Source organism: Phacochoerus africanus, chromosome 15, assembly GCF_016906955.1.
Source record: "Phacochoerus africanus isolate WHEZ1 chromosome 15, ROS_Pafr_v1, whole genome shotgun sequence".
Classification (NCBI taxonomy): Eukaryota; Metazoa; Chordata; class Mammalia; order Artiodactyla; family Suidae; genus Phacochoerus; species Phacochoerus africanus.
Window position 1 is genome coordinate 117,985,024 of NC_062558.1, and position 26,120 is coordinate 118,011,143.

The following is a 26,120-nucleotide window of genomic DNA, read 5'->3' on the forward strand; positions in this document are numbered from 1 at the left end:
AGTCAACATGGAAGATCTAATGTTTTCAGAGTAGAGAGGTAGAAAATAAAATGAAAACTGAGGCATTGCATGCAGCATGCCAAGGTTTTGTATTTGATACTAAAAGCCATGGGATGCCACTGAAAAAAAAAGTTATGCACAGAAGTTTATAAATCACTGAAAAAAAAGTTATGCACAGAAGTTTATAAATCACTGAAAAGAAGAACTTGTATCCCCATTTATCTATGCATAAGTCTCCCTGCCCAAGAAAGTCTAAGGTGAAAGCCCTCAGGCCAAGCTAGATCCAGCTCTGTTGATACAAATGAGACAAAGCTAGCCTCCTGCCTCTATGCTTCCTGTATCTTCAGTTGCTGCTCACATTTAGGAGCAGTTTTGGAATAAAATCTAAGGATTTTCATAGTCAAGAATGCAAATAAAACACTCACTCTCTGATATAGGGCTCCACGAAGTTAGCAGTGCACTATCAGTCTTCTGAAATACAATCAGCCAAATGCAGCCTTTGTAGACATTTTCTACAGAGAAACTCAAAAATGTCACCAGTTTATCATTCCCCTGGCATTTTGTCTGAGTTTATACCAGTTTAATATACTGCTCAATAAAGGCTGCAGAGCCACAAAATGTCCTGATAGAGATAACTGCAGAGCAAGTATTAAAAAATAAACACCGTGTCGGGATAGCACCTATTTATTTAGATTTAGACTTGCTGCTAATGGCCGAGGGAGGAATGAGGAGGGATGTGAAGAGGAATGGAGGCTGGGGAGAGACACCTGCCCTCCTTCTGTTTGCTCTCCATGGAACATTCAGGTTCCTGCAGGCTCTCTCCATAAACAATCCAAGGATTAGTAGCTGGATACTCTGATTTTTGCCGCAGTCAAGGGTTTCCTCTTTACCCAATGCTTAGTTAGGCTCTCAAGACAAATATTACCAGGAAAGTCTGGCTACTGCTGCAATGTTTACTTTTTTTTTTCTTTTCTTTATTACTCAATGAATTTATTACATTTGTAGTTGTACAATGATCATCACAATCCAATTTTATAGATTTCCATCCCACAACCCCAGCGCATCCCCCCACCCCCCAAACTGTCTCCTTTGGAGACCATAGTAGCTTGGCCTGAGGTCTCATCTCCTGTCCCTGTGGGGGTAATGAGGAAAAAAAATGCAAAGCAGTCTGAAGGTGGCTTTTTTCTTTTTTTTTTTTTTGTCTTTTTGCCATTTCTTGGGCCACTCCCGCGGCATATGGAGGTTCCCAGGCTAGGGGTCAAACCGGAGCTGTAGCCACTGGCCTACGCCAGAGCCACAGCAATGCGGGATCCGAGCCACGTCTGCAACCTACACCACAGCTCACAGCAACACCGGATCTTTAACCCATTGAGCAAGGGCAGGGATCGAACCCGCAACCTCATGGTTCCTAGTCGGATTCGTTAACCACTGCGCCACGACGGGAACTCCGAAGGTAGCATTTTAATTCTCCCTCAAGCCCAGAAAATGTTTTCCTCTGGTCTCCACATTGTTACACTGGTTTCCCAGAAGCAAGGGTGGCTACTACAAGTAACAAATAAATAGACAAACAAAAAATGATGCTTAGTTTCTTGAATGCATATTGGTTTCTGAGAATCAGCACGACCAACATCCTTAAACTCATTAAATTCTACACCATGTCATTCTTACTCCCTAATCCAGAAGCCTGACTGCTAGGTTATATATCAATAACAAAATGTAGGACAGACAGACAGACAGAGAGTGTGTGTGCAGGAGAGCAAAGTTAGGAGTGGGGTGTCTGGCCCAGAATGAGGGAATGCCTAAGGCTCAGGAGGGTGTGGGAGGTGAGGATGTTTGTTACTGATTAGAAATTGAACTGCTGGGTAGAAATAAAGCTGAATGTTAAAAGGGCAATGAAAATGCTTAGAAATAAGTAGCATGTCTGTCCCTGTAACCCAGCATGAACCTAGGGGGCTTTCCCAGGGCAGGTCCTTCTTCCATGTCCTCTGCTTTAGTCCCTCTCTGAAATATCTAGATAATAGCACCTGATGTACATTTCCTGAGATGTTTTATGGATGCTAAAACCCCTACCAAATGGAAGAAATTAACTATCTGATATTCATGAGCATGTAGTCCCCAAGCCTACAGGCTCCTAAGGAACCCTTGTGACACCCTGCTGTTACCCCATCATCAACCAATCAGATAGTGTTATCTCACCATTAGCCAATCAGAGAACTGTGCACAAGCTGATCACAAGCTGATCACTTACCCTGAAACCAACCGCCCCCCACCCCCCGCAATTGCCACTTGGCTTTTAAAAGGCTTCACAGGAGTTCCTGGTGTGGCGCAGTGGTTAACAAATCCGACTAGGAGCCATGAGGTTGCGGGTTCGATCCCTGCCCTTGCTCAGTGGGTTAACCATCCGGCATTGCGGTGAGCTGTGGTGTAGGTTGCAGATGCGTTGCTGTGGCTCTGACTTAGGCTGGCAGCTACAGCTCCGATTTGACCCCTAGCCTGGGAACCTTCATATGCCATGGGAGCGGCCCAAGAAATGGCAAAATAAATAAATAAATAAATAAATAAATAAAAGGCTTTACAATTTTGGGTTGGGGAGTTCAGGCTTCTGCAGGGCAACAAGCCACCTGTCTCCTTGCATAACCTACAATAAATCTTTCTCAGTTCCAAATTCCGATGGTTCGTTTAGTTTGCCCTCACTGCTCCTTGGGCACTTGAACTTGCACTAATATCCAGACATCAATATGACCAAGGTTTAAACCAGTTAGGATAGACCATTCTTCTATAATGCTTCCCTCCCCTTCCACTTTCCCTTTTTCTAATGTAATAACATTTCTTCTTAGACCACTGGTGGCATTTCCTGTTTCATTCTTATTTTCCCATTTTTATGGCCTCTCCCATCTCTCTCCCTGTTTCCTGAATACAGATGAGAAGATCTGAGAGAAACCAGGGAACATGACCAGATCATGAGCCTGATCCCCAAACAGAAATGATAGTCCAGTGAGATATAGAGAAATACACTTTAAATGATCAAAGAGTTTAGGATCAAGGTAAAAGAGGAGTTCACAATATTTTTTTAATAAAGTTTCTTTTTATCTTTTTAAACTATAGCAGTTTCATACCCTATGTATTTTTAGCAACTTGTTAATTTGACTCAATAACATATCTTGGAGACTGTTCCATGCCAGAACATAAAATTAATGAGAGAGATCTCTAACTACTTTATTGCAATCTATTAAATGAAAATACCCAATTTATCTAACTACTGTCTATTGATTAACCCAAAGCAAAAATGCATATAAAAGGAAAAAAATGCTGCTGGAAATATACATTTAAAACTCATAATGGTCATCACCTCTGAGAAGTTTTAGAATTGGGCAGCCATAGTTAAGGGATCATTATGCTTATCAGTAATTTACAAGGAGCATGTATTATTTTTAATATTAATAAACCTGTACTATTAATAAAAACAAGAATGGGAGTTCCCGTTGTGGCTCAGCAGAAACAAATCTGACTAGCATCCAAGAGGATGGAGGCTCTATCCCTGGCCTTGCTCAGTGGGTTAAGGATCCGGCGTTGCTGTGAACTGTGGTGTAGGTCGCAGACACAGCTCAGATCCTGCATTGCTGTGGCTGTGGTGTAGGCCAGTGGCTACAGATCCAATTTGACCCCTAGCCTGGGAACCTTCATATGCCGTGAGTGTGGCCCTAAAAAACAAACAAACAAAAAATATTTCTATAGTCAGGAAAGTAAAGAATAAGGGGGTTTAATATGTCCCACATGACAAAGGGATAGAGAGTATAGACTAGGGATGTTTTTATGAGGAAGAGATGTGGACTTTTCTTAAATTTTAGAATACCTACAACTCAGATACCATCTTAGTAAGTGTTGGACATCAAGGCCTCTTTAAGGAGAGAGAACTCAAAGCCTCTGGCCAAGACAAGAATTTCCATACTGTTATCACCCAACCTTTCTCATTACAACGCCCCCTCCCCCACCTTGAACAACCTGGCCTATTTCTTCTTGCCCCCTACTAGGAAAGGTACTGTGCGTGGCTCACTGCTCACCCTATCCCTACTGGGCCATTATACACCCCCAATCAACCAGAAAATATATCTTAAGACCCCTCTTTCCCCAACCAATCAGCGGGTCAGCAGGTATATCTTAAGACCTCTCCACTCTCTGGGCTATAAAAACAGATACGACCACATGCTCGAGGTCGACTCTCCCTGATTATCAGAACGTTGTCCCATGGCACTAGCAGCATCTCTTGCCTCAATAAACTTTGCTTTCTCTCACCTTGCTATACTGGAAAATTCTTTTTGCCCACCCCCTGCACAGACCATGACAGTAAGAGTGCTTAGAAGGCTGAATCTCTGAGAGTATAACAGGGAAAAAAATGCTAGGGACACCAGGAGGGGTATATCTGTGCCAATCTTAAATTCAGAGTGAGAGGAAGAAGGTGTGAAGGTCTTGCAACTAGAAGGCCCATATTAGTAGAAGACAAGGAGATGAGACAGCTTCTCCAATTCCCCTCTCTCCCCACATCTGTAAAGGACAAAGAACTTCAGACAAGAAGGGAGAACACTTATGAGTATAGAAGAATGGAAACCTGTGCATTTTGCTACTGGAGACAATCTGACCCAGAGAAATTAAACTCTGTAAGAGAATTCCAAGGGCAGCAATCTGCAAATATTTTATTTGAACACATCACTGAAGGAGGAAAAAATGAGCATGCACCCAATAGATGACATCATTAGTAAGAGGTCGTGGAAATGCACTAGAGTATATTATATATATACACACACATATATATAGCTTATATATTAACTTAAGAAAATATACACAAAATAGAAATCAAATAGCAGACAAAAAGTCAGAAACTCTAATACTTCCCCTTACATCTCAATGAGTCATGTTTTCCACTCTCCCCAGGTAACAGGTGCTGCTGCAGGTAACTCGCTATGGAGACCATAGCTCTGAACTGAGGATTCCTGGGGCATCCTTAATACTTCATGCCATCAGGGCGGACAGCCGATCCTCAACTAAAATTTTTAATGAATGAATGAATGAATTCAACAAATATTTGCCATGTAGCAATAATGCACCAGTGGTTGTTCTAGGTGTTGAGGGCTTAGGAATGAATAAAAGAGAGGATATTCTCTGAACCTCAAAAGGTTGACATTTCAACAGAGAAGAGAGTATAGAAATATAAATATATATCAGGTATACATTATATGCATAGATTTCTCTTTTTTTAATGGCCACACCCATAGTATATGGAAGTTCCCAGGCCAAGGACTGAATCTGAGCTGCAGCTGTAATCTACACCACACCGGATCCTTTAACCCACTGCACTGGGCTGGGGATCAAACCAACACCTCTGCTGCAGCCCAAGAGGCTATAGTCAGATTGTTAACCCACTGCACAACAGCAGGAACTCTTTTTTTTTTTTTTTTGGCATGTATTTTTTGAAAGTTGTGTAGGAAAAAAAAAATCTAAACTATAAGGGGCTTTAACTACCTCAAGAAAAAAAACCAAAAACAAACAATTGTCCACTGGTGTCAAACAACGTCTAGTGTCCAAGTGTGTCGTGTGGGATTGATGTCACATAGAGACTGCAAGGCTGTGTGCCCTTGATGGTGTCCTGCTCATCAACTGTCAATAGCTTGGATAAGAACACATATTGTGTGACTAGAAAATTCATATATGACACAAATCCAGGAAAAATAATGATGATAAAGAAAGGCTGTGCTTGTCTTGTAAGCGATTTTCTTGCCTAAGGTCATAGGGTTATTAAATGATACAGTCAGATTGGAACTGAGGCTTCCTAATTTCTCTACAACTCCATGTAGCATCTGTAGAACAGGTGTTAGTAACAATAGTGCTGTGACCAGTTAAAGAGTATATGCAGCTACCACTACAATTAATAATATGAATTAAGGGATCCCTTGGAGACAAAAAGACTTTTGGAGACAAACTCATCCGAATACCATACGTTAACAATAAAGGGAACCAAAAGGCTTCAGGATAGCACATACCTTTCCCAAAGTCACACCACTCAGATAGCATCAGGCTGGAACAACTAACCCCAGTTCCTGACTCACTCCAGTGAACCTTCTCATGAAAAAAAAAAAAAAAAAAAAAATCCCTTTTCTTTTCTCCCCTTTGGGTCTCAGAAAAGTTAGGGTTAACTCAACAGGCAATGTGTGAATGTGTCTCCCCCAAATCCACAGGGTTATTTTGTTTTTTGTTTTCTTCTTTTCTGCCACATCTGTAAGTTCCCAGGTTAGGGGTCAAATTGGAACTGCAGCTGCAGGCCTACACCACAGCCACGACAATGCAGGATCCAAGCCCCATCTGTGACCCATGCTGCAGCTTGCGGCAAGGCTGTATTTTTAACCCGCTGAGCAAGGCCAGAGATCAAACATGCATCCTCACAGAGACAGCGTCCAATATTGGGTCCTTAACCTGCTGAGCTGCAGCAAGAAGTCCCCAAATTCACATGTTTAAACCTAAGCTCCAAGGTGATGGTATTAGGAGATGAGGCCTTTGGTGGGTAATTAAATCATGAAAATCATGAAGGTGGAACTGCTATGAATGGGATTAGTGCCCTTATAATAGAGTGAGACGCTCCCTTGCCCCTTCCACAACATGAGGACAGAGTGAGAAGGTAGTGCCAGAAATCCAGACCAGGGCCTTCATCAAAACCTTACTACTCTGGAGTTCCCATCGTGGCACAGCGGAGAAGAATCCGACTAGGAACCATGAGGTTGTGGGTTCGATTCCTGGCCTTGCTCAGTGGGTTAAGGATCCAGCATTGCCATGAGCTGTGGTGTAGGTCACAGACGCGGCTCAGATCTGGAGTGGCTGTGGCTCTGGCGTAGGCCAGCAGCAACAGCTCCGATTAGACCCTTAGCCTGGGGACCATCACATGCCGTGGGTGCGGCCCTAAAAAAAAAAAAAAAAAAAAAAAAAAAAAAAACAAAAGACAAAAATCTTACCATACTGTTACTATGATCTCAGACTTCCAGCCTCTAAAACTTCGAGAGAGAAATGTGTGTGGTTTATAAGCCATCCAGTATATAGTATTTTGTTATAGCAGTTGGAATGGACTAAAACATATATTGGGGATTAGGGTGGAAAATTTCCATTAGAATATCCCAGGTGGGAGTTCCTGTTGTCACTCAAAAGTAGCAAACCCAACTAGTATCCTTGAGGACGTAGGTTTGATCCCTGGCCTTGCTCCATGGGTTAAGGATCTGGCATTGCCATGAGCTGAGGTATAGGCCGGCAGCTGCAGCTCTGGTTTGACCCTTAACCTGGGAATTTCCATAAGCTAAGGGTGTGGCCCTAAAAAGACCAAAAAAAAAAAAAAAAAAACCCCAGGAATAATCACTGCAGGCAAGATTGAAGGATGAATCCTAAAATGCATGATCAAAGTCCATCGCCCCAAAGTAGCTCCCTCAACATATTTAATGATTATGGTGATTTTTAACATGTGTTCACCCAGTTTCTGATACTCCTGACAGGAGCTAGAGCTTGAGTCTCTTTCCTTCGAATGGGAACCAGACTCAGGCACTTGCCTCGAACAAAGAGAGGCTGGAATAGGGAAAATAGTCTGCAATGGAAAAACCTGGCAGGTGCCACCGCCACCAAGTGATCAAGGTTCACATGTTTAGTAGTGGGACACACTAATGTCTTGCACTCTTGGAGGTGATGGCATGAGAAGGACACACCATTTCTGTGATTCTTCTTCTCAACCATATAACCCTGTCATCATGGGAAAATATCAGACTAACCTAATTTGAGGAACATTCTACAAAATACCTGACTAGCATGCTTCAAAACTGTCCAGGTCATCAAAGTCAAGGAAAGACAGGGAAGATTTGAAGAGACTAAAAAGATGACAAAGGAATGCAATGTAGGATTCCTGTTTGGGTCCTCAATGAGGAAAAAAAAAAGGGGGGGGCATTAGTAGAAAACCTGGCGAGATCTAAATAAAGTTTCCAGTTTAGTTGATAGTATTAAATTAATGTTAATTTCTTAGTTACAAATATCACACCATGGTTAAATAAGATGTTAATATGAGTGAAGAGCATATGGGAACGCTCTTATCCTTTGCAATTCTTTTTTTTTTTTTTTGTCTTTTTGTCTTTTTAGGACTGTACCCACGGCATATGGAGGCTCCCAGCCTAGGGGTCTAATAGAAGCTATAGCCGCTGGCCTACACCACAGCTCACAGGCAATGCCAGATCCTTAACCCACTGAGAGAGGTCAGGGTTTAAACCAGCAACCTCATGGTTCCTAGTCGGATTCGTTTCCACTGCGCCACTATGGGAACTTGCAATTCTTCATCTTCTTTTTAGGGCTGCATCCATGGCATATGGAAGTTCCTGGGCTAGGGGTCAGATAGGAGTTGCAAGCTTCAGACCCCTGCCACAGCCACAGAAACACTGGCTCCAAGCGGCATCTGTGACCTATGTCACAGCTTGTGGCAACTCGGGAGACTTAACCCACTGAGCGAGGCCAGGGATTGAACTTGCATCCTCATGGATACTATGTTGGGTTCTTAATCCACTGAGCCACAATGGGAACTCTGCAATTCTTTTGTAATTCTAAAATTATTTCGAAATAAGTTATGACATGAAAACTACCCAAATCTCATAAGGATATACTCATAGCAAAGCAGCAAAGTGATCTGTTTTTAATGAAATCACTGTCATCATATGGAATGGATTGGCCATGTTGTCATTTCATCCTGTAAGTCAGGTAAAACGGCTGTTTCATTTCTGCTGTCCAGAGTTTATGATTCATGGACTTCAACAATCACAAAAGATGAAGTTATATGTTTTTCAATGAAATGTTAGGATCAGAAAAATAGCTCTTACTACAGGGATATTTTTACTCTCCATTTGTCCAGAAGTAGAAAAGAACATGGACAGCCAGAGTTCAGGGCTGCCCTGATTACGATGGGAAGAGGCTGATTTCCGCTGACAACATGAAGATGTTGGGCTCAGGAGCTGTTGACATTCGAGGTCAGATGTGAGGTTTGTCTGTACGCTGTGGCTGTTCTGGACTCCTCTCTCTTAAGCACCTTGTTTTCCTTGGCTACTGAATTACTCAGGAAGGCTAAGTTCTCATAGAAGGCAGGTGAAAGAGCTAGCTTGTTCTCTGGGTTGGGGATGCAGAAGCTATTCCAGGCACATAAATATTCTAACAAATTTCATCTTGTCACAATAGAGTCATAAAGTTGCTCTGTTCAGCACATGATAATGGCTTTGTAATTCAATTATTGGTGGTATTTGTCTTCTGGGATTTATCTGCCTTAAACTTCGGCACTCATGTAAAACCCTTTACCATAAATCTCATAAATGCTGCAGCAAGTTCCATCCCCCCACTCCAGGGCACATCTTGCTATGTCTGGGAAAACCTTGACAGCTTTGCCTAAATTATGGAATCACTCTGTTTAGAGGGGTTGATGTTTTAAGTGCCAGAGCCAATGATAAAAAACAGTGGGACTAGTCCATTTCCTTCAACTACTGTCTTTAGAGAAAGATAGATCCTGATAGACAGACAACGCTCTCTCCTCAATCCTCTTAGAATTCGGTATAAGAGATTCCTGTGAGTTAGAAGTCAGATGTGAAAGGCCTTTAGTTTTCTAAGACTCATGGTTTTTTTTTTTGTTTGTTTGTTTTGGTTTTTTTTTTTTTAGGGCCACATCTACAGCATATAGAAGTTCCCAGGCTAGGGGTTGAGTCGGAGCTGCAGCTGCCAGCTGACACCACAGCCACAGCAATGCGGGATCTGAGCCACGTCTGCGACCTACACCACAACTCATGGGAATGCCGGATTCTTAACCCACTGAGTGAGGCCAGGGATTGAACCCACATCCTCATGGATACTAGTCAGGTTTGTAACCTGCTGAGCCACCAGGGGGACTCCTAGAACCCTGAGATTCTGATGCATAAACACATCAGGGCCAGTCATCAAGGATTCACTAGTTCTATAGTTAGTTTTAGGATTTTCCTTGGCCTGCTCTGCATTTCATTTCCACCCAAATGATCCAGGTTCTGGGTCTTCACTACCTTCCTGTCCAGAATTTACCCTTCTTTTTCCCATTAATATGTATTAAAGCAACCCTATCCAAACTTTGATTTGAAAAATAAATACCGGTGGTTGCCTTAACTCCTACATCCATTCCTCACTTTTCACTTATTCAACACATATTTACTTGCACCCATTTCATTAAGTCCAAGAAGCTCGTATCTTTTTCATTTTAACATCTCTTAAATCAGCAGATATCGTACAACCACTGAAATGATAAAGTTTAACCAATAGAATTATTTTGACAGATATACAAAATAAGGGTGCATCTTCATTCAGTGAAATTTTAAATTTAAAGATAAATGGCATGTGCCAGGTACTGTTCCAGGCACTTCAATAGCCTAGATTTTTGGTCAATTTCTTCTCATCTTTTGTCTATTACCAGACAAATCCTTTAATATGCAGCTATTTGTGCATGAGTGTATGTGCATGTGTAAGTCTTTTCTTTTCTTTTTCCTTTTTCCCATTCCTCTGTTTCAACATAAAGTGTGTTAATTGTGGCTCACCGTACATGCCAGTATTTTAATTATGGACTATAGCAAGGAGAAGGATGACTCACAAGAATGGGAACATCCCCCAAAGGGAGATACAAGGACATGGGCAATTGTTTTTCATCTCTTTAGGAAGATATTTATCATATTTTAAGATGTATGGGCAGGGGTTCCATCAGGCTAAGTAGATGCATAATTTTGTTTTTGTTTTCATTTGGAAGCTACATAGGGTTGAAAATGATGTGCACAGATGCCGTGTTTTCAAGGGTTAGACAGTGGTGATTTTGCATTACATCAGAACTGCAACTGTATCTTCCAGAGTCTCTGTATGGTTTCAACTTAGAACTCACTGAAAGAAAATGTATGTGTCATTTGGACAGCAGGAGGCAAGGGGAAGCCATTTTACTCTGAAAGTCCCTTTGGCGAGAGGTGGTGAGAGGCCGTGCAGAAGTACCAGCAGGTTCCATCTAGTTTGTCCTTGATCTTCCCTTCCAAACTACATGCTCAGCTTTTCTTCCAGGCTGCCTGTCTTAGAACCTTAGGCCTTGAACCAGATGCTTGGCTGTAAACTCACGCAGGGGCAGCTATACAGGGGTTATATCCTTTCATACTATTGCAGCTCCCTTGGCAATCCCACCTCAGCAGTTGCAAGTCCCCTTGAGGGCAGGGGCTGTCTCCTCTATCGTCACAGCCAAGAGTTTGCGCTGAAAATTACTCAACTAATGTAAATTACATGCACTGGGCAACATAAAACTTTTAAAATAATTGAGAAGTTATAAAGTAAAACAGGCTGATTTGCTACCCCTTATTCCTAATTCTGGGGCAACAGAAAAAGTAAAACACATCACACATTAAAAATGTCCACTGAGGAGTTCCTATCGTGGTGCAGTAGGAACCATGAGGTTGCGGGTTCAATCCTGGCCTTGCTCAGTGGGTTGAGGATCCGGCATTACCATGAGCTGTGGTGTAGGTTGCAGACACAGCTCGGATCCCGAGTTGCTGTGTCTCTGGTGTAGGCGAGTGGCTATAGCTCCAATTGGATCCCTAGCCTGGGAACCTCCATATGCCGCGGGAGTGGCCCTTGAAAAAGCAAAAAAAAAAAAAAAAGACAAAGAAAAAAATGCCCACTGAAAATATACATTATTAAACTGAATATTAAAATGAGATGGCATTTCAGAAACTCATTAATACCCCAACCTGCCCCCACTTCTCTTTTAAACAACAGTTAATATTTATTCATCATGTATTATGTGTTAAGAGTTTAACCTGGATTCTCATTATAATCCCAACAATAAATATATGCGGAAGACACTATTGCGATGACCATTATACAGAGTGAGATGGTAAAAAGCTTAAAGACGTTAATTAGCTCATTGTCATACCTCTTGAAAACAGGATTCTAACATAAACATTTTTACTCCAAAGCTCTCACTCTTAAGCACCAAACACCATCTCTCATTCACTAATGGGAACATACAAATGTGGACAATGATTGATTGAGCAAGAGAAACCACATATACAGATACTTGACAAACCAAGAAGCTCTTAAACTTGAAGGCTGAGGTCTGATCACTAGGGCATAAGTCAATATACACACATTTTAATATTAGTCTAAATTAGGAAGCCACAGGGATTGCCCTTGTGGCTCAGTGGTAACAAACCCAACTAGTATGCATGAGGATGTGGATTTGATCCCTGGCTTGCTCAGTGGGTTAAGGATTCCTCATTTCTGTAGCTGTGATGCAGTTTGGCAACTGCAGCTCCAATTTGAGCCCTAGCCCAGGAACTTCCATATGCTGTGAGTGTGGCCCTAACAAGGAAATACATGAATAAATAAAATAAGCCACAATTATGAGGATTTTTTTCCCCTTCTCTTTTACTCTTTACTGCCATCTCTTGAACTCTGCCAACATAAGAGTTCGTAGCCAAAATCTAGAGAAATTATTGAATCTCAGAAACTCAGAGACAGAGAAGCTACAGTCCATGGAGACAGTCATCAAGATAAGAGGACAGGAATCAATGATGGCCATTAGTGAATGAAGGTCATGAGAAAAGTGATGGGCTCACTGGAGCAGAGAAAACTGAACTTAATTTGCAGGGAAAACTTGCTAATCATAGGAGGACATTAAGAAAAAGAGGGAGGTCCATGTGGGTTGAGAAATAGCACTCAAGTAGAGCTCATTAACAGGAAAAAAAAAAGATAAAACACAAGGCCCCTCAAGAATAATGAAAACCCTCTCATGCAGCACTCTGAGTACAGGTACCAGAAGTGCCCCAGTGCAGCTCTTGGTACATGATCTCAGAGATGTTTTGCTGCTATGTATCCTCGCTCCTTCCCTAAGCCACATAGTAGTTCAGCTCAGAGGGTGAGGGCTCAGATCCAGAAGAAACTGTCTGGGCGGGGGACTGGGAGTATAAGAGAAGAGAGAATAAAGTCCATACTCCAGAGAAAGGAGGGTTCCAAGTACTTCTGAATACCACGTTCTGAAGTATGCAGAAGCTTTGTCCATATTCCGTAGGAGAGCTCCCTGAGTCTAGGAAGCAGCCACTCTCTTTCTACTTAAACTCCTCTGCTAACTCAGATCTCATGCCTCCTTTAGGCAGCTTGTTGAATAAATAAATAACCTACTGCACAGAAAAGTGTTCCTTTTACTGATCTGGAACAACACCCCTTTCCCCTGCTTTCAATACATACTTTGATGGATTCAATGACTTAAAAGTGTAACCTTTCCAGGCAGGAAGGAAAGACAAGTCATCCCTACTGGTTCCCTGACTTAACAAATAAAGTCCATTCAAAATGTGTTTCAGTCTGGAGGTGTATGTGTATTTGATGAATTTCCCTATCTTATGCATGTGTAGTGTTATGCATGTGTAGTGTCATACACAGGATAGAAATGTGTGAAAGTCCTGGTCCTTAAGGAACTGGCCTTTTAGCAGGAGAGGGAAATGAAGACATAAAAAAATAGATATATATGCGGAACACACTAAGTGCTAAGTTACTTAACAATACTTACGATAAGATGCCATTTTTGATTCTCAAAATAAAACCTGGAAGAAGCAAACTGAAGCTCAGGCGGGTGAAGTAGTTTACCAGATCACCCAAGTAGTAGAGAGTGAAGCTCAGATCTGAAGCTGGATATACTGGCTCTGAGCCTGTGCTCTTGCTATCAGTCGCATACATACACAGACCTGTAACACATGCTATTATGCATTATATTTTATTTTTGACATAATCACACTGAAATTCAGAGAGATTCTTCTTGCCTAGAAAAAGAAGAAGCAAGAATCAAAGAAGGCTCCATGGTAGAAGCAGCCATCAATATAAGGTCATAAAGATCCAATCCTGTGATCCTGATAAATGACAAAGGCCATCATTATCTCTGTATTCAAAGATCAAAACTGTCCTAATAAACAGGAAGTGCTAAAAATTAAACACTGTACAAACGAACAAAAAAGATAATTTATTCTCCAGGTAGGAGTATGTATAAAACCATAGAGATAAGAGGTATAGACCGATCCGTAGACTAACTGGTGCTTAGAATTACTTACCTGGCCTTTTGGAATTTAGCACACAGAATCGGGAGCATGGCAGCTGGGTCATAAAATGCATATTGACCAGGTTTGCAAGAACCTAGTTACATTCTTACTCTTTTCAATTTTATGTTATAAACAATGAGGACTGAGACAAACACTTGATCAGGGAAATGCTTATACAATTCCTGAGGCAACAGTATGATGTGAGGAGATGAATGGAGGGGCTTTTTTTTACTATTCCAAGTGAGAGAGAAGATGGGGGGAGTCTTGAACCAGTGTACTGCTAGGGAGGATGGAAGAGGAGGGGGACAGGAACAACTTCATGGAGGTAGAACTGATGGACTTGGAAACCCAAAGATTTAAGAGGGAAGAAGCAAGAGAAGATATTTGAATATGACTCTAAAGTGCTAAGGCTGGGATACAGGGAATACAGAAATATGGAAGCCTATTAAAAAAGCTGACTTTGAATAGTGAGATGTTCCAATGCCTGCTCACATAAAAGAAAGTGATGGTATTTGTTTAGATGTTCTCTGCACATAAAGACCAGCTTCACAGATATGGTGAAGGATGAGGCAAAGTATCTGCAAAGAACAGCCATACACCCTATCTAATATGGTATCACATTTTCTAGTTATTTTGATAGCACAAAGTTTGACTATATGTATAGTAATAGACTTTGTTTGTACAGTGTATAATTTTTAGCACTTCCTATGTATTAGGACAGTTTTGATCTTTGAATATTACTATATAGTAATAGACTCTACCCCGTTTCCAGTGGAGAGGGTGAGAAAGAAAAAGAATTATCTCATGTCATATTTTCAAAGTCCCTTTGGTATGAGTGCCTTAAAGATGCTGGGTTGAATGCCAGCATTTCTGAAGGAGGATGAGGAAGGGCCATGGTGACCTGGTGAATATACAACAAACTATCAAACAGGGCAAAAAGTACCCCAGAACCAACAACCTGAAATTGGCTCTATGGCAATATTCAACATGGGTTGGGGATGGGTGATAGTGATATAAGTCAGAATCAGAGATAGGAGACTATTTCCAGTCCTGGAGTATTTTCCAGCCATGACCAGATACAGTTAACAAAAGTTTATGGATCTGCCTCTTACATCTGAGGTTAGATGAGAGGACCTTGGGTAGGGACAACAGGTCAGGTACATGGACAAATGTGACTTTAATGACTGGTTTGGGGCCCAGTGATATGAGCCCAACAGGAACTACCTGTCAGTATAACAGTTCTAAGTAAGAAATGATCTCTGCAAAGCAGGGTCCTCAAAAAAGCTGGAGTTCAAGCCAGCCTTTACTAGCACAGTGGGCTGGCAAAGATGCATGGGGGAGAATACAGCACGGTGCATACACAGCACAGGCTCTTCACCTAGACATACCTTGGTTTAAATTCCATCACCATAACTTATTCATGTGGGACAAAAGACAAAATTATTTAACCTCTCTGGGATTTTGTCTTCTTATTTACCTTATTTATTTCTCATTTAAAAATGGAATTAAAACATCTATCAGCAAGAAGCACCTCTTGTTGATGCCTTCCCATTCAACTTATTGCTTCCACTGGGACAAGTTGCCCCAAATGCTCCCCTTTCCCGGCACATCTCCATCCCTTAGCTTTCTGTCCATGTGATTTACCGGAATTTAATTCTACTTCCAGGTCCAGATGTGAGCATGTTACCTATTCAGGGGCCATAAGATTTAAACTCAGCAGTTTTGCTGGAACATCAAGCAAGAAGCTATTTTCTTTTCCATCAGAGTGAATCTGGGAACCCATAAGCTGCTGGAGACTACCAGGAAGAAGTCTTCCCGGAGTGAAGCTAAGACAGAGGAGAGTGGAGCTGAGCAATGGGAAGAGATCAAGAGCTGGTAGTTTCAACAAGCCTCTGGATCAAGGAGAGTTTAGAAAAAGTAACACTTTCTGATGTTCCAGACCCATGAGCCAATACTGCTTTTTAAATTTGTTTTTTCTTGAAATCGGTTGTATTTTTCTAGCACATGTCTTGAAGGAGTTTTGATCCATAAATCATTTCACATCATTGCTTTGGGGATTGCTCAAACGACGTATGCAAAGCACTCAGCACAGACCTTGGCACACAGTACATGCTCAAGAAATGGGACTGGTCGCCAAAGATGTGGAAAGGAAAGTCATTCATACTGACTGGAATTGAGCCATGGAAATGAATGAGAATGTGTAAACTTGTTCAAACACCTTGAGTATGGAGCTGGAAGTATTCCTGTCTCTCTCTGCTGTATAACACAGTTGTAATATACCCCCCCAAGGGACATCAATGAAACAAGATGGCATTCCAGAATAACAAAAGGTTCACTGTCTAGCAGACTCTTTATTCCCCATGTGTGAGTCAGTCACAGAAAACATGTTATTGCCATTCAGCTGTCCCTGTTTTTAGCCAGCCCCTTGTACGTCAGAACAACATATTCACTAAGGTACATCTGAACCTATTTTTAATTAAGTGAAACAGTTCCCAGACTGTCTCGTCTTTTGCATAGAAAATAGATCACTGAGGGATTTACAATGAAAACCGTCTTCCGTTATTTTGTCCTAAACTTGAATTAGACTCCAACGAACCACACTCATCAACCTCTAATGGTAAACTTGGCTTTGGGCAGAAGCTTTAATTATTCAAGGCATTTGGGTACCACTGGTCCTCCATTGCATGTTCTTCCTCAATGTCAAATGCAACACCTTCACTATTGTTGATTGAATTATTAAACTAATGGTAAGTATGGGGATACAGGTGGAAAATAGGTCTTGAGTTTGGAGGTGAACTTTACTATTGCAAGTAAAGGCCATGGACCCAGCTAGGCCAACTCTTAAAACCTTGCTATACTACATTTTATGTTGGACAAACAACATCATTTTTCTATTTCATCAAAATGAGGATAAGAATTCCTACCTCATAGTCTTGTCATGAGGATGAAATGGCATGAAGGATTTATCATGTACCCAGACTACTGTGGTTACTTAACAAATTTTTATTATGGGACGTTATCTTGCTGGTTTTCAGTTCTTTCATTTGTATTTTTTTTCCCTAATGAAAATCTATACTCTCTTTTATGATAACGGAACCCATTTTCCCCCTTTTTTGGAATCTTCTCTTCTCCAAGCTTGAACCAGGCAGTCTGACTGGGACAGTGCACTGTATCCTACTGTAGCTCCCAAGGATGATATGTGTCAGACCTACACAAGTAATGAACTATCTTATATACAGCTCTGATCTAAGCCAGACCACTCAGATTCATTCCCTGGAAATATGAGAAAAGAGACTGGTTTAATGGATCTTTCCAAACGTAGATTGGAACACTAAAGCCGATGATGTCCACCATTACTGTGAGTGGGGAAAGCCCACCTGATGTGACCAAGCAGAGCCCTGTGGGGCTCCTGGGCACAAATGCCCTTCTGGGTCCCCATTTCTTTTTTTTTAGGAAATGGGCCTCATTCAGCCTCCATGGCCCTCCCCAAATTCCAAATGACAGGTTTGGACAGTTGCTGATCAGGAAAGGAAGGGGGTGCAAAGACAAGGGAGGAAGAGCCAAGAAACAACAGTACAGCTTTGGGGCAGGATCCTGGCTCCCTCTCAGAAGATACACATGATGACACAGGCATTTTACACACCTGAGAGAAACATTATATTCCTTATGCTTCTTTTAGAAATGAATACTTTAAAACTGAACAGCTTGGAGCCCTTCCTTGTCCTTCTCCCTGGCCTAACTGCACCCTAAACAGAATCATCTGTAAGCTAAGGCACCCTGAGCACAATTGCCTGTGGGTTAAAGATTATCAGCACAGGATGTTTTTCAGTAACCTTCCTAGTTTGTTCAAATCTCTGATTGCTACGCCTTTTTCCCAAGTGCTGTTATTCCAGAAAATAATCCAGAAGACCACCACCATGATCATGCCGAGATCTCCTGATGCCAGCTTCGATGACTAAGATTCTCCCAAAGAAAGAAGAATGCATGTCTACCCCAATCCTGATTCTTCCCTGAAACCCTGTTTTTCTCCTTTTGGACAATAAAACTCCATTCAAGTCTGCCCCAAGAGAGGACACAGTCTTTAAGGTATTAGCCTGCTGTGGCCTCCTTTGCCTGGCAAAGCAATAAAAGCTATTTTTTTCTCCTTCATCCAAACTCTGTCTCCGCTTTCTACTCAGCACCAGTGGACAGGGTTTCGATAACACTGAGAATGAAGAAAACACGGGGAAAACACAACTAGGAAATGTAAAAAAGTCAGCTAGTATTAATAATATTACTATTAGCCAATGGGAACTTAATACAATTCTTAGGTGCCAGGCTATAACCAAGTCACAAGAAACATCTCCTTTAATTAAGTAGGTATTACTTATCTTCACTTTACAGGGAAAAACAAACAAACAAACAAACAAAAAAACAAAAAAACTGAACAACACAGAAGTTAACTTCCCCACAACTCTTTACTTAGTAAATGGCAGATCTAGAATTCACACCTCAGTATCTCTGAGCCCCTTAGCCTCCAGGCTGTGTCCTGCCTCCCAGTATAATTGATTTCTGATGTAGTAAAGAACAAGACTGCTATAACAGTTAAATAAAAAGACACCTATTCTATTAAGGGCAATCTCGTGCTAGGATGTGTTTTATAAGATGCCTTAAACATGCAAATCAGTTTTGGAAGCAATTTAAATGTCTTGGAAGAAAGTTCATATTTATGCCAGTATGGCTGTACTAGCAGCAACCACTGTGAACACAAGGATATGCTCTTAGATTCCATAACTGTTTTACAATTGCCATTGATTACTTCCAGGGGTGGCATTACTACGGACATCCCATATAAAGATACTTCTTAAATGTAATACATGATGAGGAAAAGATAGGAACTCATTTTCATTTTTCTCCATGAGAAATGCTATGTTATTACCCAGGGCCACTCAGCCATTCAATTTAGCACTAGAAAAGTTCCCCTCAGTCCCTCTACACTCCCACAGCCAGGCTTCAAGAATGATTAAAGAGAGCTTCTTTCAATTAAGCTTGCTGAATAATCCTAGATAACCCTATAGTTCTTAAGTAATTTGAAGGGACTGATCTCTAAGAGTGAATCTATTTAATATTACTTTGATTGACACCTTTCCTGCCAGCCTCAGGAAGTTGCTCAGAGTCAAAATATAGACCGTGTGGCCACAGACCAAGAGATTTCATCAACAGTCATGTGCACTGTGCAATGTACAAGGTTCCATGCCTTCTCTTGAAAAACCAACTGAGCTTCAAGAACCTGAGGGGGACATCTGCCAAGCCCAGTTGGAGAGACACGCATGCAGGCATGGTGGTCAAAAGAGCTTTGGGTTTTCTCTACTCATCTGTCTGAATGAGTGGGATTTCCAGGGCTCACACCTCTAGCTCAGAAGAAAAAGGAAACAAACAAAAAAATCCAAGAGGCAAAGGCTACAGAATCTCTTGATTTAGTAGCTCATGGGTTTTGAAGACAATCTGCCTACATTTGAATCCTAGTTCTGCCTCTTTCCAGGTGTGTGACTTTGGCTAAATTACTTACCCATGCCATAGATTCCTGATCTGTTAGGGATGATAATACAAGGCTTACTTCATAAAATTGTTCAGAGGATTAAATTGCTTATGCTTGAATAATGCCTATCAAAATGTCAGGGCCTGAAAGGAGAAGTATGTCTCTATTCCCAAAAGCACAAGGAGGGGTATCATTTATTTCACTCAACAGATTAATTAGAATTCATACACAATCATGTGTAAATATTTTACAAAGATAATGACATGACATTTGGTTACAAGGACTTTGCTAATCAAGATTATAGAATGAAGACCCCCATCCCAAGAATAGATAAGAATGGGTTCAATTATTACCAGCCAAGCAACCATGGGATCTGCTTGCCTCATAATGCCGTGTAAATAAGACCTTCCCTGAGCTAGAAGATACTGTGTAGCACTTGAGAGGAGAAATTCTCTCATCTGAGTTTTTTTTTCCTCGTTTGTCTTCTTAGTCAAGTTTCTCTTTCTTTCTACTTGTTGGAAGAAACTTCTGTCCAGTCCTTTGTGAATTGCAACTTTCTACCTTCTACTGCTGGATCCATATGCAGATATTTTCAGACACTTGGAAGCAGAACTTGAGGAAAGATTTGTCTTTCATACTCTTTCATTAGCAAAACTAATACAAAGTTGATACTCCGTTTCCAGGTTAAATTAGGAGGTTCATTTATTTATTCTCTCAGGCCTTTCTATACACACTTAATAGTCAGTGAAAGAAAAAAAAAAAAAAAAGACACAGACCCTCTTTCCTTTCGAAAAGTGACTTTAAAACCTGTAGGCAAAATACATAGACGTTGCAAGGTGTCTCATGAATAAGTGACACCATGAGTAAGCAAGAAAGAGAAGAAATGCTAATCAGAGAAGGGAGATTCAGACAGCTAGAAGTGAACTCCCTGAGAAGGGAGAGGCTAATTTAGACACTGGAAACAAAGCTTCAGCCATTCTTGAGTGGAAGCAGCAGTGAATAGCTTCTATGCAACAGAAATCTTAAGTTAACAATGTTTCTGCGATAGGAAAAAAAAAAAAAATCTCTCCATACAGAATCCTCTATGTGTTATCTCTGAGATTGTTTGCAAGTGACTCATCTTTAACCTTTTCAGAAGGTTTTACTAGTGTTTTAAGAGATTTATCTGCTATCTGGCTTTCAACTCTCAGGGGGGTCTTAGCACAGTGTTGGAAAATGAATAAGATAAAAATGCATTTCTCTTAGAAGTGAGGGAATTGGGATGAGGTGGGGTGCTATGAGGTACATGGAAGTCCCAAAGCTGATGAGAGGAAATGTGATTTCAGGAGGAGTAAAAGGAAGACAACTTTTACTGTCATACTTGCTAAAAACTCATTGGCTCTTAAAGGTCATTGCCTCAATGATTCTGAATGATGGGAACAAAGAATATTTAAACTATTGTCTGAGCTAGTCCTAGAGAGCACTGCTCATACTAGCAAAAGCCTTAAAACAATCTAAACGCCTTTTCCGTAGGCATATTAGATAAATCAGGGTAAGGCAGAATCACATCCTTTACAGGGGTTGGGTTATAAATTCAAAGGGGATTGATAAGTAACATCCACATTACCCTAGAATGCTTTGTACTTTGCCAGGGTCCAGGCTCTTAGACTGCAAAGCTAAAAGAAACTTGTATTATTCCTTGTATACAAAAGCTAAAAGAAACTAGTATCATTGTAGTCACCCAGGGAAGGAGGCCATCTCTAGTTTAATTATGGGATGGCCTCAGGAGGTGAAAAAAAAAAAAAAAAGAGTATTACTTTATTTGTCTCTTTCCTTCCTTTGTTGCTTAATCTATAGTATTTTGTTATAGCAGTCCACTCTAAGAAAAAATATATTTATATTTGTATGTGTTATGTAATCCACAGAACAGTTACAGAAGGATAAGTAATAAACTAAGAACATTGGTTGCTTCCCATATGATGATGACAATGCCTAAAAGACATCAATGTCTAGAAGACTTGCAATTGGGAATGGGAGAAAAATCTACTTTTAGAATAAATAAGACCTTATTTACTCTGAAAACCCTGATTCGAACACACAACATACATGTGCATAATAAAAGTCACCATTAAAAAGATTTTTAAATGACCATCTCAAAGTCTCATCAAAATACAACAAAACAACAAAGCCCTTCTTGTTCATTAAGCTCAATTGTTTGTGTGTGTTTGTTAAGTAATTTATGACACTGCTTTATCATTCCTTTTAAAGTTCCATTCTAATGTCACATCCTGCCCTAGGGGCATGTGTGATCCCAGTAAGAACAGACCTTATGTGAGAGCTCTGGGTGAGGAGAAGATTCCAGTGCTCGTTTTGTCAGGTGATATCTTAACGTGCTAAAAAAGAGAGTGAGACTTACCAGTAGAACCTGTTCGGTACAACCCCTTCCTGGATAAGCTGCCACCTTCTTCCAAATTCAGCAGAGCTGTATAACTGCAGAGAGGAGAAAGTGTTCAGTACCTTAGAGTACACTGAATGCATAGACATAGGTTCACTGGCTCATCATCGTCATTAATACCTACCATTTATTAACACCCATCATATGCCAGGTTAGGGCTCCACATACCATCTCTAACCCCTACATACATTCTGAAAGGCAGACATAAATATCCCCCTTTTACAGCTGAGCAAACTGAAGCTCACAAAAATGAACTGACCTGTCAGAAATTACATGCTCACTAAATACTACCATGAACGGGGTTTTATAAGCCATCTGTCTGGGGAGTTGTACTGCTGGTGCTGGCCCGAGTGTATGTAGACCATTGTCCAGAATATAAAGAAGTACAAAATTTAGACCTGGCTCTAAGAAAGCTGATAATATAACCCAAACCTGACCAAAATAATGAGAAATGCATGTGGTCACCAGTGACAGAAGAATACAAAGAAAGGAGACATGGAAGACAATCAGGGATGCTCCTGAGATGTGCGGAGATTCACCTAGGAGCCATATGAATGGCAGAATTCAAGCTGACAAAAATGGGACAGGCATTACCCATAAAGAGAAGAACTGGGGTCGAAGGTGAGAAATGCAGGGACAGTGAATAAATAAGCCTGGCTTATCTAGATACATTTAGATGAAAATGTTGAGGGCAACTTAAAATAGTCTTTAATTTGCAGGTTAGGGAGACCCAAATCAATCCTATAGGCAGGAGGAAGCAGTGTTGTTTATTTAAGCAAGAAGCAAAGGAACTTCAGGCTCTATCATATGAACTAAGCTCTTACTATGATCCAAGTGCTTCTCATGCGTCATTGCATTTAACCCACACACCATCCATCCCAGCAATAAATGAAGTTATAAGGCCATCTTACAATGGGTGATACAGCTTGGTAAGATTTCAAGTGCATTTGCTATACTGCTTCAGTACTCTCCAAGGGTAACAGTAAAGAAACACTTTCATGAGACAGGCTTGAACCCTCCACATATTCCATCCCCTCCAGAGATTTTCTTCTTTTATGTCTTGTTCCTTATTACTGGCTCCTTCCATACCCTGCCCCTCTCCAGTTATTTCTGCAGCACCATGGATCCTCTTCTGGCCCTAGAAGGATCCTCTGAAGGCAGCCCAGAGGTTCCTGTTGTTCTACGCATTCTGGTTCCCATGGACATTTCACTGCTGATTTGAAAAATGTCGTTTGAGACATCTCCTTTATGCTATGTGCCTGGTCTGTAACCCACTCACATCCCAATCATCCACCACTGCCTTTGCCAAGTGCCACTGTGAATGGATGGTGAGTCACTCTGTACTAAGCACCATGACTGTCCTCTATCTCCAGGGCCAGCACTCAGCGCAGGTCGGATGACTCACCAAGTGACTCGCCAAGGCTGCAGATGTACTGAGCACGTCCAAGAAATAAGTCAGCTCCACGAGGAGTTACTGACCCTTGGAAGAGCTTGCTGTAACATTGTGTCCACTGGATCAAAACCCATCATGAAGTCAAAAAAGGGCTGAAATATTCGGCTATTCAAGCAAGCAGTTCACTCGGCCCCAACGACATAGGATTTTGGCATCTAACCGAGAAGAGTCTGTGACTTTTTCATTCAAGTCATTTTTTTTTTTTTCTCTGCTCCATCATGCCTGGGGGAGAAAGGTTTCCTGGGTACATTTCATGCTTGATTCATTTTCAGAGTGTGGAGGAGAGATGGGGAGACAGCTCCCCTTGTAGAGACAACAAAAGATGTGACAACTCTTAATTCAAGCAGCCAGAGGATGCACATCCTGCTTCTTATTCCCTAGTATGTCCTGAACACCTTGCATTGTAATATTTAGACTTGGATCACAACAGCAAACACTTAAAACAGGAGTGTCTGCTGCTTCCTCTCCCCTCTCCTCTTTCACCACCTTTTTTTTTAAACCCTAGAGTTGCACTGCTTTTTATGAGCTTAAAGGGAATAGAGATCACATCACTGTGTGTGCCTGTATCTATTTTAAAATGTATGCTAACATATTTATATACAAAGATGTATGAAAATGTAAGAAAATAGGGGTGTTTGAAATAATAGGTGCATGGAGGCTGGGCTCACCTAGATCCTGAAAATCATATATAAACTCCGCCCTCTGCTAGGGCTACACCAAGGGTTTGCCCTCTCTTCCTTCACACAGAATTCATCTTTGAGGAACTGCCAGGTGCCAGCATCTGTGTGTGTGTGTGTGTTTCCTCTATATCTTTTTTAATTGATCCCCCAGGCTTGGATTTAGAACCTGTGGACCAGTCAGGTATGTCCCATGATATTTGTTTTTATCCTCTTCAAGGGGATGCTTTGTTATTTGTGAGCATCCAGAGGCCCCTCAAGCAGTGGGTATACCAAACAATCCAATAAAGCAAGCCTCTCTTATTCAGCTCAATGACATCCCTTCATAGTTTCCCATCTCAAAAGGTATCCTTCAGTGTCAATAAACTCAACTCCTCACTTTTCCTTTCACACTTGGGCACAAGCCCCCACCATGACTTCCCTGGTATTACCCACTCTGGCAGAGATAGCTTCAAGACTTGCCCACCTCAAGGCCAGTCTTCTTTTTAGGTCCAAATCAGAGGATACCTTTTCTGTCAACCTTCTTCTACACACTCGGATTTCCCAGTGGCTTCATTTCCAAAGAACCACAGTATAAGCAATGCTATCAAGCCAGAGTCCACATACTTACCTTGAACTTTCTAAGTAGCCTTTCAAGAGAGCCTTTTATATATGCAAGGCAGAAATTCCTTCCTATCTAAAGCTACTCTAAAATATCTGAGCTCACTGCTTGCCTCTTGGATGAGATCACAAAGTTTTTAGGTGATCAAGGGGAGAAAAAAAAAGTATTGACTTTACACCATGCAAATCCCCAAGTGATAGATCTACCTAGTATAACACTAAGGTTCCCCAAAGAATAAACAAAGGTAATTTGGCAGAGGAATATGTTTTACTTCCATGGATCCATACCTAGAGGCCTATACTTAAACCAACAACAGCAAAAAAAACCCTCATAAATATCAATACATTTGAAACGCCCATGGATTTGCAAGCAGGGTCTAGTATATTCAGCCCTAGACAGAGTGGCTCTGCATATTCCACCTACTGCTTCAAACATTTCTCCCTAAGAAGTTAATTGTCCAGCCTGATGTTACACCAAGAAAAGGGGAAAACAACTCACAGCCCTCCAAGTAAAAGTGTTAATTAAACCTGCAGCGTCTGGCAGGAAATTTTCCTCCACAAAGAAGAGAATGCTTTCAAAGTCTTTTTTACCCAATGACTGCCTCTACTGCCAGTGGAAGGCTTTCTGTGTAGAACAAGTCAATGTCCTCTAATAAAATTCATAGCGTTGGCAGCACCTAAATAAGATTTATTTCCCTCCCTGTCTGTCTCCAGTTCCAAGGCTTCTTTTGACTGTCAGAACACAGAACTGAGAACTATCATTACTATCTGTCACATCAGAGAAAGCAGCGGCAGCTTTCTCTAACAGTGCCAAGCTGAGAGAAAGCCAGGGAGAAAGATCAGGGGAGGAAGGGAGAGTATGTGAACTAGTTTTAAGAGAGCAATGCTCATCTCCTAACCCTCTGTCATGAACCCCCAAATGCCATTCTTGGAGGGGCTTAGTTTTGTTTGGTGTTGCTAACACTGGTACAAAATATTGGGGAAAAAACTGAAGAAGTAGACTTTTTATAAAGGGAAGGGTAAGGATGTTGGTTAACAAAGAGCGCAAGGTAGAAAACCCTTCTGAACTATCCGAGATCAGCTGTGTGCATCTCAGCAAATACAGTTTAAGGAGCACAAACCCACAGCCCATCAACCCTAAAGATCTACAACAGCCTCAGGGTCCAGCTCTCCACTCCATCATTACACTAGTCTGGGGCTGTCAATACTTCTTCCTGTGCTGACAAGTTCCTTCCCTAAAAAGTATCGTTCCTTCCTTCCTTCCCTTCTTTCTTTCCTTCCTTCCTTATTCCCTTTCCTTCTTTATCCT

The 26,120-nt window shown here is 41.3% G+C and overlaps 1 protein-coding gene across 3 annotated transcripts in view; it reads right to left on the minus strand.

Annotated features, from left to right (window-relative positions):
- Nucleotides 1–26,120, minus strand: part of SORCS1 (sortilin related VPS10 domain containing receptor 1) — a 333,563-nt gene that overhangs the window by 151,725 nt on the left and 155,718 nt on the right. For all 3 annotated transcript variants that reach the window (XM_047761867.1, XM_047761868.1, XM_047761869.1), the window contains one exon: nt 22,043–22,116. In XM_047761867.1, coding sequence (XP_047617823.1) covers nt 22,043–22,116 — 74 coding nt within the window. The remainder of the gene's footprint in view (nt 1–22,042; nt 22,117–26,120) is intronic.